At 36.1% G+C, this 14,585-nt stretch overlaps 4 protein-coding genes across 5 annotated transcripts; 2 read left to right on the top strand and 2 right to left on the bottom strand.

Moving 5' to 3' along the window:
- The first annotated feature begins 2,321 nt into the window (after window positions 1–2,321).
- LOC139998022 (uncharacterized) lies at window positions 2,322–6,477 on the top strand. The gene is made up of 4 exons (XM_072022220.1): window positions 2,322–2,462; window positions 2,843–3,497; window positions 5,231–5,373; window positions 5,732–6,477. Exons 2-4 carry the CDS (start codon window positions 2,843–2,845, stop codon window positions 6,389–6,391), a joined length of 1,458 nt encoding a protein of 485 aa, XP_071878321.1. The 5' UTR covers window positions 2,322–2,462; the 3' UTR covers window positions 6,392–6,477.
- A 1,351-nt stretch (window positions 6,478–7,828) lies between these two features.
- LOC139998021 (uncharacterized) lies at window positions 7,829–8,460 on the top strand. 2 transcript variants are annotated; one of them, XM_074112050.1, is made up of 2 exons: window positions 7,829–8,008; window positions 8,087–8,460. In XM_074112050.1, exons 1-2 carry the CDS (start codon window positions 7,940–7,942, stop codon window positions 8,360–8,362), a joined length of 345 nt encoding a protein of 114 aa, XP_073968151.1. In that variant the 5' UTR covers window positions 7,829–7,939; the 3' UTR covers window positions 8,363–8,460. The 2 variants fall into 2 exon arrangements, with proteins under 2 accessions (XP_073968151.1, XP_071878320.1); XM_072022219.2 differs by having other exon boundaries at window positions 7,829–8,460.
- A 778-nt stretch (window positions 8,461–9,238) lies between these two features.
- Window positions 9,239–10,242, bottom strand: LOC139998020 (uncharacterized). The gene is made up of 2 exons (XM_072022217.1): window positions 10,158–10,242; window positions 9,239–10,070 (listed from the first exon to the last, which is right to left on the bottom strand). Exon 2 carries the CDS (start codon window positions 9,938–9,940, stop codon window positions 9,239–9,241), a length of 702 nt encoding a protein of 233 aa, XP_071878318.1. The 5' UTR covers window positions 9,941–10,070; window positions 10,158–10,242.
- A 3,000-nt stretch (window positions 10,243–13,242) lies between these two features.
- Window positions 13,243–14,367, bottom strand: LOC139994277 (protein G12). The gene is made up of 2 exons (XM_072016761.1): window positions 14,266–14,367; window positions 13,243–13,956 (listed from the first exon to the last, which is right to left on the bottom strand). The coding sequence occupies exon 2, from the start codon at window positions 13,954–13,956 to the stop codon at window positions 13,297–13,299; it is 660 nt and encodes a 219-aa protein (XP_071872862.1). The 5' UTR covers window positions 14,266–14,367; the 3' UTR covers window positions 13,243–13,296.
- Between the last annotated feature and the right edge of the window lie 218 nt (window positions 14,368–14,585).

Raw genomic sequence — 14,585 nt, 5'->3', positions numbered from 1 at the left:
TAACGCTGTTTAGAAATCCTAGATGAAATTCTATTTAATTGCTAGGAAGAAGTAAATTCCACGAAAACACTTGAAGTTCGAGTGGAATGATAGAATTTCACGTGAACAATAAAAATCATATTAAATAATGTCATTGGACGACAAACCTTGAGGATAAGCATCGACGATTGAGAAGTGCGGCTTACGTAGGTGCACTTGATGTTGGCTGCGTGCGTCGATTGATTGGAACAAAGGGTGGGAGGGTTGTGTAACGAAAAAAATTACGCGTGGAAAGAGTTTCGAAAAGAATATCGTTTCAGCATTTTCTACGTAACCACCGATTATTGCTGTTAATCCCTACCACTATTGTCCAAGGTACCCTGAAAATTTTTCCACGCACCATAGTGTGGCGACGATAACGCGTGATAACGTCCCACCACGTTGACCGGGCGTCCTGTCCTGTTGAAAATTCGACGCACGTCGCTCGACGGCAACTCGAAAGCGACGAAAGAACACCATCGTCCTGTGTGGCCGGTCCACACGGGTGAGATTTAATAATGTAGAGTAGCGGGCTAGACGCTAGGTACACACCGAGATTGGTACACACTGCTTTCGGGCGTCTTCAATATCTGAGCAGCTCAAGAACCGCATTGTCTAGGGCGACGGCCCAACCCTGTGCTTTATGATTCTCTCTCTCTCTCTCTCTCTCTCTTTCTCTCTGTATCTCTCTCTTCTTCTTCTTCCTTGTCTTGTTCTATCCGTGGCCGACGATGACGACGATGACGAGCATTATGCGCCGGATAATGGTCCAACGGGTAGCTATTCACTCGCTCACGGTGCACGTGCAAAGAAACCGTACTTGACAAACATCCCCTACCAAAGCCTGATTGAATTATACCTCCCCGGCTACCAACCAGCTCCGCCTTTCCAACAGGACAGATAGAGAGACGGATGTTAGGACGAGGATCAAGAAATTATGCACCGATGTTCTGATCGTGTGAATATTTGTTTTCGAAAATACGCTGTTCCGTCCTTTCGATCGAAGATTCTCAATTGAAATGTAAATACCAATGAGGAAACTTGGAAGATCCAGCAAGTTTTTTTCATTTCAGTAAGCGTGAGTTGCGTAATCTCTCGTTCTCCTTGTCAGTGGAGCGTGTTTTCGCCAACTTTTTAGATGGACAGCTAATTTCTGCGCGTGGACGGAGAGGAAGATATCGAAGAACGTGGATGGAAGAGGGTGAGAAAGGTCAGGCGAGGAACGCGCGCGCGTTCCCCACGTCGTCGTCGACGTTCGTGCACCCAGGAGACGATCTCTCAGTCGAGAAAGCGTCGACGAGAGGAGTCCTATTCCAATTCCAGCGAGTTAATTGGAATTGTTTGCCGCAGACACCGCGAGCCGCTTGCCTTAGCACAGCCCCAAGCCCTGTATCTCCCCCCGTCATCCGTACACCCTTCGACCTCGTCCTCGTCGAACTCACACCAGTATGTTTCGTTCATACGACTAAGCGACGTCTTCAACGGAATTAATTCCTTCCGCGACGGCGTGACTTAAATTTCCACCCCGAGAAACGAAGAGCTGACCGCTTTGAGAATACGGTACTGGACATGCGTTCAGGGATGAATACCGATCGAACATCTTTAGGAGGCAAGTTCTGATACGAAATGAATGGATTTTGAATAGTTACGTAAACGAAGGTACACACGCGTATCTTCAATTACGGATGCGAAATATTATGAAAATACTAAGAGTATATTTGCATTACAGTTGCCTTTATGAAAAATTGTTTAGTTTGTCTAAGATTCCTTTCATTGAGGCGCCTTTACCGAAGTATACGGTTGATTCACGCGACAAAATAGCAGCGAAACTGCAATTTTAGATAAACTTCAATTTTATGCAATTCGGTAATAATTCTATACAGGAAGATTACGTGCTTAATAAAAATCGTGTGGGCGAGTGATCTTGCCGAAGTTGGAAAATAGCTATCATACGTCAATGAATATTTTCTATGTGCAAACATTTTTACATTTCGCTTAATGAAGCTCCCAAAGCAGGTCACAAAGGTCGAGGAAATTTGTCAGCTAATGTATTCTCCTTTGATTTGGTGGAATAAGCTGGTACTTCAAACAGTTTCATTTATCATGAAACCAAGATCTTTTTTCCAATTGTTTGACTATCAATGTGAAACTCGTACGCAAGTGTCACGTAACGTCACATGTCATCAAAACGTTTCCACGAATCGACACGTTCTTATAATTAATACGATTCAGTGGAAAATGGCACCGAGATATGAAACTAGAGTAATTTGCAAAGAGAGTACGAGATAACGCAGTTCACAAGTATATCTCAAAATTGATAAACCTTATCAAAACAACATTATCGCCTCCACAACTTGTATATAAAATACAGTGGAACTCAATCTGGCAGTAGTTTACATCGAAAAGCGACTAAGAGAAGTCAAAGAAGAAGAAAAGCATCGAAGGTAAGTACCGATATAACTTTCATTGAATTAGACGACTGCCAAACATGAATCATTTTAATGATCAATAAGCTATATGGAAGAATTGTTGCTTTTCACACACATAAAACAGAAGTTTTCTTCTTGCCTACTGTTAAATTTCGCTCACTATTGTTTCTTAACCTCGTTTGGCACGGAACAGGGCCACAAGGCTATGATACACTGGATGCTCGTGAACTGAAGTTTTAACAAATCCGTTATGAGAGTAGCTGCATCGTCTTGCAAATATTTTATTCCTCGGAACGCGCATCCACTGTAATCATACCCTATTAAAGAAGTCTAAACTTCTTCCTCTAAACATAAGCGCGCATCAACAATAATAAAGAACTAATTTTTTTTTACAGATGAAAGTTATTGTAGCACTCTTGGTTGCCCTGGTTTCGGCCAGTCCTCTGAATGCTGTCCAACTCCCAGCCACGGGTTCGGGCGATCTTGCAAGGGAACTCGAGCCTTTCCTGGACATCATCCCGATTGGAAAGATTCTCGAAATATCGAAAGCCTATCTGGCTCAGGATAAAGAATTCCAAACAGTCGTTGCGTTGCTCAAGTCCGACGAATCGAAACAATGGGTACAAGATGTCGAAGAGAATTCTGAATTCAAACATTTACTGAACTATGTGCAGAACGCCGGTTTGGATTTAAAATTGCTGGTGAACCGCTTCAACAAAGCTCTTGGTATCCCATCTGTGGTCTCTAGGATAAAAACCTTCTTCGCTCCTCATATCATGATCAGCGGTGGAATCGAAGGTTACGTCCAAGATATCGGTAGTCTTATTTCGGTAGATAAGTTTGAGCAACTCTACGAAGAGAAGATAGTGCACTCCAAGGTATTCAAGGATTTCGTGCACGAAGTGACCTCCGCCGAATACATATCCTTCTACATATCCATCTTCTCGAATAAGCACTACCAAAATGTGGAACAACAGGCCGCGAACTTCGGCATCAATAGAAACTATTTCCAAGTTTCCGCTCCCTTAGTACTTGTAATTTCCACTGTAATTTAAAGTTGAAAGTATTAGGTTTTAGGAATTCAATTCGATGATGCTTATTGTTCATTTGTCTCGTAAGAAATAAAATATAATTATGTTGCACTGAAATATTTGTTTACTCTTTCTTTAATCTACATCCTTGTTACCACTACGCTATTAGGTAGTCTAATTTTTACATAAGAAACAATTTTATTAAAACATTTTTGCTAACTACATATTTCCTAAATAACATTTAATAAGACTGATAATACTTTATAAGAATGTAAAACATTATCGGCAAAACCTTGCAATGAGTATCATACAGTTTCACGAGTGAGCATTTTTTGCGTAATTGTATGCGAAAATTGTATACCATCAAGGAATTTCAAGAAATTGTGTACAAACATCTTTCTTATCTACTATGAAGTGGCAACTTGAATGTTGCTGACAAAATACTATTAAGCGGAAGCTTCATCTTAAAAAATTATCTGTAATCTTACAATCATATAATCATACTTATGCTCCTCTCTCTCTCTCTCTCTCTCTTTTTATTATGTTCTTGTGTTAATGCATGCCACCCGCTCGTAATTAAACAAGTTGAACAACATTACAATAATTTTAGGAATGCATCGTATTCTATTGCTATCGAACATGTTTGCGAATATTTTGCAAATTCTAAGATAGATTTTACAATACCAAAATCAAATGTGTAGGAGTAAGAAATTTGGAATTTGTCACGTTAACATTTCCTTGCAATTTATTTCTCAGTAATGATTATTAACTACTTATGGCAATTTTTAGGCGATCGATACATAAATTTATTCAGCAGCTCGATCGCGAGCGTTATTCGTATTTACAAACGCCGCGCTCCAGTGTATGGCGCCCATTCCTTCCACAACGGCATGACTTTTTCCGTCCATAGAAATGAAGTATTGACCGATTTAGGGAAACACGCCATGGGCATACGTTCGAAGATGAATTCTGATCGATCGTGTTTAACAGTTCAGTTCAATGAATTTTGTATCTTTTCTTATAAGGAAGAAGCAGCCTTTGCAGAGTTATATGAACCATCAACATCATATGTTATACTTTGAACATTCGTGCAATTGAAAGTGTCCTTTACAATTTCTAGTGTGAAATATTATGAGAATATTAATGGTATTTTTGTATCATAGTTCTTTTTACAAAAAATTGTTTAATTCATCTAAGATCCCTTTTGAGTAGTAATTGACGTGGCTTCTTCGATGCTTCTAATTGATTCACGTGGCGAAACAGTAACGAAACAATGAAAATTGTAATTTATACCTTAATTCATACTCGATTAAAGTTGTGTAGAGGAAGTTTTCGTGCTTGATAATGTTCGGAAGGGAGAAAGGTCTCGACGAAGCTAAGAAAGTAACCATCATATGTCGATAGATAAATATGTTCTATGTGGTGTTATGTTCGTATGTCTTTCTTGACGAAGCTCCCAAGGCAGGTTAAAGAAGTCGAAGAAACTTTTCCTTCGTAGAATAAGCTCGTACATTATACAGCTTCCTTTATCAAGAAAGCGAAATTTTCTTTCGAACTGATCGATAATCTGTGCGAGTACTATTATGAAACTAGCACGCAGGTGACATATAATGTTTATCAAAATATTTCCAGGAATAGATACATGTTCTTACATTTAACACGATACAGTGGAAAACTGTGGAGTGATATTGGACTGGAATAAGTTATTCGCAAAGAGAATTTGAGATAACACACTTTATGGGAGCATCTAAAAATCTATTAATCTTATCGAACTACAATTATCGCTCGCTTCACTTGTATATAAAATGCAACAGGACACGACCTGGTGGTATAACAGATCAAGGAGAAAACTACAAGCGATTAAAGCAAGTGAAAGGAGAAAAGAAGTATCAAAGGTAGGTACCTAACCATACAATTTCACTAAATTAAATGTGTGCTACACATACACCATTTTCATTGGAGACCGATCTATACGAACAAATTTTGTATTTTTACATACCAAACATAATCGTTTTTGCTGATTCTATTGAATTTCCCACTTTTTTTTTTTTTTCTTTTTTTTTCGACACTTTATTAGTCAGGACGCGTATCTTCTGTAACCATAACGTAAGAAAGCATTCTATTTGTGCTGCGGATAAAAGAAGTAGAGTTAATTTCAAACACAATATAATCAATTACAGATCAATATAAAACTTTCCTCTGAACTTATGTGTACGTGTATCAACGATATTCAAAGATTTCGTTTCTTCGCAGATGAAAGCCATCGCAGCGCTTTTGGTCGTCCTGGTCGCGGCCAGTCCTCTGAATGCCATCAAAGTCCCAGCCACGGGTTCGGGCGAACTTGCCAGGGATCTCCAGCAGTTCGTGGACATAACCCCGATCGATGAAATACTCGCAGTATCGAAAGCCTATATGGCCCAGGACAAACAATTCCAAACAGTTATAAAGTTGCTCAGAAGCGCCGAATCAAAACAATGGGTACAGGATGTCGAAAAGGCACCGGAATACAAAATGCTGCTGGACTTTATACAGAAATGTGGTTTTGATATAAAATTGGTGACAAACAACTTCAACAAAGCCCTTGGTATTCCACCTCTGGTCTCTATGATACGAGCTAATTTGACCCCTTACCGCGATATCACCGGTGGAATCGAAGGCTACATCCACGATATCGGTAGACTTATTTCGATGGATAAATTTACGAAGGTGTATGAAGACAGGATAGCGAACTCCAAGGTATTCAAGGATTTCGTGCACGAAGTGATCTCCTCCAAATACTTACCTTTCTACCTATCTGTTTTCTCGAATAAGCACTTCCAAAATTTGGAACAACAGGCCGCAGACTCTGGCATCGATAGAAACTACTTCCACGTTTTCGCTCCCATGCTACTTGTAACTTCCACTATAATTTAATGTTGAAAGTATTAGGTTTTGAGGATAAAATATAGTTAAATGAATAAATACAATTAAGAATAAAATATAATTATATTGCATTGAAATATCACCTTCTTCATTTACATCCTTGTTACCACTGCACTATTAAGTAGTCTGAATTTTATATAAGAAAACATTTTATTAAAAAATTCTTGGTAACCACATACGTATACCAATATAAAGTAACATTTAACAAGACAGATAATACTTTTCGGAAATGTAAAAAATGTAAAACGTTATCGAGAAAATCTCGCTATGAGTGATATACAGTTCCGCGAGTAAATATTTTTTACGCAATTATATCAGAAAATGGATGTTACCGCAGAATATCAAGGAATTGTATACAAACATATCTCTTATCTACTATGAAGTAGCAACTCGAGTGTTGCTGACGAGATTATCAATCGGGAGGGGTTTCTTATGTACCTATTGCTCTCTCTCTTTTTATCATGCATTTTTACCGTGCTAATACAGAACACCCGCTTGATCCGTTTGTAATTAAATAAGTTGAGTAACATTTAAACATTTTTTTTTGCAGAAGAAACGCATTCTTTTCTTACTGTAGATGTTTGCGAATGGATGGCGAGAGGTCTCGATGGAGTTTGGAAAGTAGCAATCATACGTCAATAATCATTTCCTATGTGAACGTTTTTGTGTCACTCTTAATGAAGATCCCAAGGGAGGCTATGGAGGTCAAGGAAACGTCTTCTTGGAACTGATATAACAAGCTGGTACGATATGCAGCTTCATAGGTGTACCATAAACCTAAAATTATTTCCGAACTGTTCCATGACGTAACGATCATGTGGAACTCTGACACGCTGGTCACAGGTAACATCGCACGTCTTCAGAACATTTTCACAAATCGACAGGTTCGTAACATTAATGCTACTTAGTCGAAAATGACATAGTGGTATGAAGTTAGACTAAGTCATTTGCAATTGGAGTACGAGATAACGTATTTTACAAGTACACAATGAAATCGATTAAGCTTATCGAAATGTAATTATGATCTGCCCTATTCGTACATAAAATGCAACGGAATACAACCTGGCGACAGTTCACATCAAAGAAGTTTAATTTTTACATACATGAAGCATTTTTAATCCCGATTCCGTTAAATTTTGTACATTGATCCTTTATCTGATTTGTCACAGAACAGTACTCGATGAGAGTAGCTACATCATTTTTCAGATATTTTATGGGTCAAAACGTGCATTCACTATACCCATAGAGTAATAAAGCAGTAGAATTCCTTCGTGTATCAAGCATATTCAAAGAATTCATTTTTTGCAGATGACAGACATCGTAACGTTCTTGGTTGTTCTGATTGCGGTCAATTCTCTGAACGCCCTCCAAGTCCCATCCATGGGCTTGGATCTCGCCAGGGAGCTCCAGCAATTTGTCGATTTGATCCCGATCGAGGAGCTTCTTGAAATATCGAAAGCCTATCTGGCCCAGGACGAACATTTCCAAACAGTCATGAAGTTGATGAACAGCAACGAGTCGAAACAATGAGAACAAGACATGGAACAGGCGCCTGAATTCAAGGTGCTGCTGAACTATACGCAGGGCAATGATTTTGATGTAAACTTGGTGGTGAACTATTTCAACAAAGCCCTTAGTACCCGACCTCTGACCTCTAGGATAACAGCTTACTTGACTTCTCACAAGGTCACCGGTGGAATCAATGGTTATATGGAGAATACCGCTTCCCTTATTTCGATGGATAACCTGACGCGTCTCTACGAAGGCAAAATTGAGCACGCCAAAGTGTTTAGAGACTTGGTGCATGAAGTGGTCTTGAACAAGTACTTAATATTCTACATGTCCATTTTCACGAACAAGAACTTCCTGGAAGTGGGACAACAGGTCGTAGACGCTGGTGTCAACATAGAAATTTTCCAAGCCTTGTTCCCATCTTTATTTATAATTTCCACTGCAGTTTAAAGTTTTACATGTTAAAAATGCATGTATATTTGATATTTCAATGGTATTTATTGCAGCTTCCCGGTATAAGGAATAAAATATATTATGACGAATTAAAATATCATCTTCTTCATGTTATGTCTCTTTTATCTTTGCACTACATGAACAGTCCGATTTTTATAGAAGAAAAAGCTTTGTTAGGAAGTTATTAGAAAATCTACGATAATCTGCATTTACTCCAAAATTGTAAAATTTCGAAAAGGTAATATTTTCGGAAAATAATTCTAGGAATATGATTATATGTTTAGGAATAATTTTAGGAAAGTGTGAAACATTATCACCAAAATCTTGCAAATAGTATAGTACAGGAATGCATATGCAATTCCAGGTATGAACAATACTTTATCCGTAATTATGGATACGTAAAATATAGCACAAAATGTCAAGACAGTACGTGTATTGCAGTGTACGCAAGCATTTTTCTTATCTATTACGAAGCATCAACTTGAGTGACGATAACGAGATATTATCAAACAGAAGGAACCCCTTTACCGATTATTCGCTATCTTTCAGCTGTCAAACTATGTGTATCTACTGCCCTCTCTCATTCGATAATACCTTTTTATCGTGGTAAAATACAGGGCACGTGCCTTATCCACTTATAATTGACCAAGTTCACATTTAAATGATCTAATCATATGAATAACATTTAAACGTCATTTTGAAAATTCTGTTTCTGTCGCAATTGTGCATATATGCGGATATTTTGTAAAATACAAGCTAAATTCTACATTACTAAAACAAAATGTGTAAAAATAAAAAATCTGAAATGTATTATGTTTGCATTTCACTGCAGTTTATTACTCAATAATGATTATTAATGATTCATGACAATTCTTAGGCGACTAATGCCTGCGTTAGATAGGCGTGCAGCTCATTGAATAGTTCGATCGCGAACGTGATCTCTAGTCCACCCTCTTTCGCCCAGAAATAATGATGATGTAGCACATCGTTGGTCTCAATCGCGTTACAAAACTCCAGGTAGTCTTTGGACCTCAACGCATACAGAAATCTGCGGAAGCTCGCCGAGTATTTCACCTTTTGTCGCAACAGTTCGTGCAGCTCGTCCAGAGGCATGGACTCGAGGATTTTATTGATCATCACGGTCAGGCCTCCGGCTGCCATACTCGGATCGTATTTGATGAACCTGGGAGACGTCTTCCAAAAGCATCGTATCTTCTCTTGCCAGGAATCCACGTCCAAACCATTCTGTCGCAGAAAACTGATCAATTTGTTTGCTTCAGGCATGTTCTGGAACTCGCGCAATATGAATCTCTTCTGGTCGTTCACGAAGCTCACGGTATCTCCGATCTGAGGGTCGTATTCCATGTATCTTTCAATGATTCGTTGTACTTCTTTTATAGGGACGAACGCCAAAATGTCTTTGAGATCTTCGTCGAGGGAGCTGTTGTCTTCCAATGGGAGTACGCTTAATAAATCTGGATCGTTCGATCGAAGTCTGATCCGATAGGCAAGGAATCCGAAAAAAGCAACCGAAGCAGCGGCTACCATGGTAACAATTATAATTTGAGGGTTCATCTCTTTCAGAAGATTAACGTTGATTCTTAATGTTGATTTAATAAGAAATCATTATTATCGAGATGATTCGTTTCAAGCGCAAAATTCTTGACCAATTATCGACAAGGTTTGTTAATGTAAATCCACTAGTCTGGTACAACATGTAAAAAACGGGATAAGAGGTTAGAGTTGCGAACAATGTTGCAACTGCGCAAAGTTTAACCCTTCAGAAACTTACGACGAAAGTTTGCACATTTAAGATACGGAAGAGAGAAAGACCTTGTTCAAAGTGGCCGAGTAGATTCGCCAGGCCATTGTACGATGATAGACATCCCTTTGCTAGGTTAACGTTTGACGCGTTCCTTAAAGAACACACGAGACGAAAGCAAATTATGACGGTTAATCTTCTATTGGCTGAGATATCCTCTTTTTGACACGAGATTTATTAAGCTGTGCAGCGGTTACGACAAGAAATTTAAATTTTCTTTATTCCGCGAATTTAACAGGGCGAGCCATTGCGAAAATTAGCATGCACCTGCGATACTACATTTTTATTTGCGCTGGAAATTCGCGAAGTCAGCGGAATTTCATGAATCTAAATGTAGTGGTTGTACGAAACTACTTTCACATATGTCGTTGAACGAAATAAGGAAGATAATAGGTAATTTTGAAAACTATTATTTATCCTTCTATCTACTATTAAATTAAACTACTATTATTATCCAATGGAACTTAGTTAATTTTTTAACGAATAAATTATCTCTGAACAATAGAGAATAATAGAAATTCATAGTTAATCATCCTGTCAGATGAGCAAATCACAAAAATATTATTTTCTGCGCAAACATGCGTTCAATATTTCATTGGACAAGACGGTTCTTACTATGCACCAGTCTAATATTATTTCATATAAACTTATAATAATTGTTTAAACGCAAATACCTCGAGCTATATAGATTATTAAAGAGTAACAAGTGTAAGTCTGTAGTATTTTTTAATTAAGAAATATAGTACATGTTGCCTATCATTTCCGTAATTTTCCTTTCGCATGATTCTATCATCATTTCGAGAAGAGTCGTGATGTTGACACTTTCAAACGTTTCACTTAATAATCAAATTCGTATTGTCTGGTGTGATAGTCTTCTTAAGACGCATTTCGAAGATACCGTCAATGTTTTATCATGCAAACGAGCTATGTCACAACATGTGCACGATACGCGATGATGGTTAAAATGAAACGTAATATAGTAAAATGAATGATTGCGATACAATTGTATTCGACAGATTATGGTTACATTTCGAGGATTCTTCACGTTATCATATTGTCACCTAATCCACCAACACATAATTACATAATTAATAAATCTACTCATTTTTTCTAGTAAATAACACATGAGCGTACATTGTATGTTGTACTTAATATACTTTGAAATTATTTGATGTTTGATACATGAACTTTTACATATTTCATACATTTTTACACGTTCCGCAAAGAACGTCTAAATATATGATATACAGATATATTTGAATATTTCGTTTATAGTTTATCTTATTATCATATAATTTCTTTTTATTTATATTTATTTATTTGATGAAAACATAGTAAGAAATTTCCTTTGTAGGTACTTTATTGCATAGGAATATATTTTGCGACGGACCCTTGTGCCAGAGGCGGTTTCATTAAGATTTTAAAGTACCTTTTTTAAGCGCTATTTTTAAATCGTTGGAGTATACTTATATTCTAGCTTACAAATAGCTTGTTAGCTGAATGGTTGCAAGATTTTTTACACTGTAAAAAGTCATCATAATTGTAACGTGATATGAAACCACACAAATAATATGGATGCATCAGTGCTATTTACCAGGATAACTTTTCAGGAAATAGATATTTAGGAAACAATAAATTGGTGCTCAGTTTCAACCAGCTGCATCCTTTACGTAATAGGATACATTACAAAACAGTTTTTTTTAACACTCGTAATATACCTAAGATTTCTTGTAAACAATAATCATCGATAAAAAAACCGTGAAACATACACACATTCCTTATCTATTACAAAAAATAGGTAGGCTATTAGTTATATAACATTACAGATTACCATGAGTCAAGATAATGTCAACAGTGATAAATTTCTTGAAGAAGTAATCGTAATCTATCGAGTACAATTGTGTCGCAATGTTTAATTTCAATTATTATTTTATATCGTACACTTAAAGTACTGTTTATGTGTGATAAAGCAAACGATACCTCCAAAATATATTTTAAGCGAACTATTAATTTCTTATATAAATTTGATTGGTGTATACAATTGAAAAGTCCAAATATCGAATGATTTCCATGTATGAACCGATCTTTCTCATTAAGGCATTATTTTAAGCTAGAATTATCATATTAAATAATAAGTGGTGATAATAATAAAATTCGCTATTATCCTTCGCCACCAATCAATAAATGATGTTTGACTATATAAGCTTGTTGTATAGGCTTATTATATCTTTATTATACTATAAATATATTAGGAATTTTTCAGATTAATTGATTTGACATATAGGAATTTTTTAGTGTCTGTATTTGTATATTGTATTTTTCATATTTTTCATTTATCTATAAATAGTGAGAAATTTAATTTATATTTTATTGTATGGGAACATCTTGTTACGACTGAATGGAAGTTAACAAATTTAGGGAAAAATTGTAAATTAAGAAAGACTTGTAGTTGTTATAAATTCTTTACTATAACATAATTATACATTCTGCTATGTTTTTAGATTTCGTTTCCGTTATTCCAATTCTATTATCTGATAAGAACAGAATTACATTGGCTACTGCTATTTCGTAATTTTGATTATATCGATATGACTGATAGCCATAGATACCATTTTACAATTTTTGATCATGATGTAATGTTCGTTAGGAAACAGCACGAAAATTAATAATGCGAAGTTAAATAATTTTAACTTTTAAACAATTCCCACACAGATTTTTCTAGCACGCGAATTATTCATTTCGCTCAATCTCACTTTAAAAAGCAGGAGTTTTCTATTCAAAATTTCTCATGGAAATAAAACTTTAATCCGTAGATTATAAAATATTACTTCTTTTTCTACAAATATTTAATATTTGACCATTAATTTCAAGTATTTTCTATGTTAAAAATAATACAAAAAAAAAAATATAATAAAAAAAGTGTAAAAACAGGAAAGAAAAAACAGCATTATTTTACTAATGTCAATTAACTTAATACATTTATTAAATATTATTCTAAAATTAATAAACATATATATGAAATAATTTTATATATTATAAGTCACAATTTTTTAGACAACTATATATGTACATACAAACCGTTCTATACGCGCATTCTTATCTGTAATACTTAAAGATATTTATAGATCAACGCTTTAGCTATAAGAAATGTGGGGAAATTCGTGTGGAACGTATTGCTGTCGATATAGAGGTAGTCAAGCTGTGCTAGTATTCTTTGGAAATGAGAATTCGTGAAGGTACTTGTGAAAAGGTCCTCGTATTGAAGAGATAGAATTTCGTGCAAGAAATTTTTGAAAACCTTAGAAGTCACGACCTTGTATTCGAACAGATTCGACAAGTCGTACACAGATGCGACCTCTGAAACATCTTTTACATAACCTGCGATTCCTCCGGTAATTCTGAGATTAGAATTCACGTTAGTTTTTTCGACTTTCGCTGCCAAGGATTTTTTCATGTCCTGCAGTAAAGTGTAACCGTCAAGACCTTGGTTTAGCAAATAGTTCATGAGGGTTTCGAATTCGGGTAAAGCTTCCACGTCGTCGACGAAGGCCTTCATATCATCGGATTGCAAGAAAGTCATAATCCATTGGAATTCCTTGTCTCTGGCCTGATATACTTGTGTGAGCTCCAGTAATTTATCGATGGGCACCAAGTCCACGAAATCCTGCAATTCCTTGGCCAGGGCACCTGTGCCAATGCCTGGCAATTGGTAAGCGTTAAGATGGCTGGCTGCGACCAGGATGGTCAAAACTGTGAGAGCGAATTTCATCTGAAAATTGGGATAAATTATGAAAAAATGGAAAACCGCGATGAAATTTATTGAAATGATTTAGCGTTCGATCATTATGGAATTATCAATCTATTTATACAGTGTCGTTAATAGAATTTATGTTAATTAACAGAAATTGGTATGTATATGTTATTGTACAATGTACTCAAATGATATAGGAATAAAAATCTTTAATTAATTTCAGAATAATATGCGAATGGTTCTAATTAGAACTATGAATTACGGTTAATTCATTAATTCTTGAATTATGAATGATTGCGATTATGCTTAAAGCTATATGCTACTTACTGTAGGACCTCGGTTTTTTTTCTCATTAATGCCGGGAGAATTATAACGCCAATCACTTTTTCATTGCGTCTTTTATATCACGGTGAATTTGTCTTACTCATTCTGATAAGATTATTTGAATTAGTCATTATTAAAAAGGTCACTAATAAATGAAACACGAGTAACATCGTTCCCAAATCTGATTCATCAAATAGATAATTGATCCAAATAATACTATAGCTCAATTTTAGGACGAGTAGTGTAAAAAATAACAAGTAGCAAGAGTAATAAAAAGTGACTGCTATTTTATCGATGCATGTATGTCGATATTTTTAGAAATT

This window comes from Bombus fervidus, chromosome 2 (genome assembly GCF_041682495.2).
Source record: "Bombus fervidus isolate BK054 chromosome 2, iyBomFerv1, whole genome shotgun sequence".
NCBI lineage: Eukaryota > Metazoa > Arthropoda > Insecta > Hymenoptera > Apidae > Bombus > Bombus fervidus.
This window is presented reverse-complemented; position numbering and strand designations above follow the sequence as displayed.

What these genes read in the sequence shown, in the direction of transcription:
- LOC139998022 (XM_072022220.1), top strand. Translation starts at nt 2,843, where the DNA reads ATGAAAGTTATTGTAGCACTCTTGGTTGCCCTGGTTTCGGCCAGTCCT. An exon ending in ACTTGTAATTTCCACTGTAA is followed by an intron (nt 3,498 to 5,230) that starts TTTAAAGTTGAA and finishes GGAGCATCTAAA; the next exon opens with AATCTATTAATCTTATCGAA. An exon ending in GGAGAAAAGAAGTATCAAAG is followed by an intron (nt 5,374 to 5,731) that starts GTAGGTACCTAA and finishes GTTTCTTCGCAG; the next exon opens with ATGAAAGCCATCGCAGCGCT.
- LOC139998021 (XM_072022219.2), top strand. Translation starts at nt 7,940, where the DNA reads ATGGAACAGGCGCCTGAATTCAAGGTGCTGCTGAACTATACGCAGGGC.
- LOC139998020 (XM_072022217.1), bottom strand. Translation starts at nt 9,940, where the DNA reads ATGAACCCTCAAATTATAATTGTTACCATGGTAGCCGCTGCTTCGGTT.
- LOC139994277 (XM_072016761.1), bottom strand. Translation starts at nt 13,956, where the DNA reads ATGAAATTCGCTCTCACAGTTTTGACCATCCTGGTCGCAGCCAGCCAT.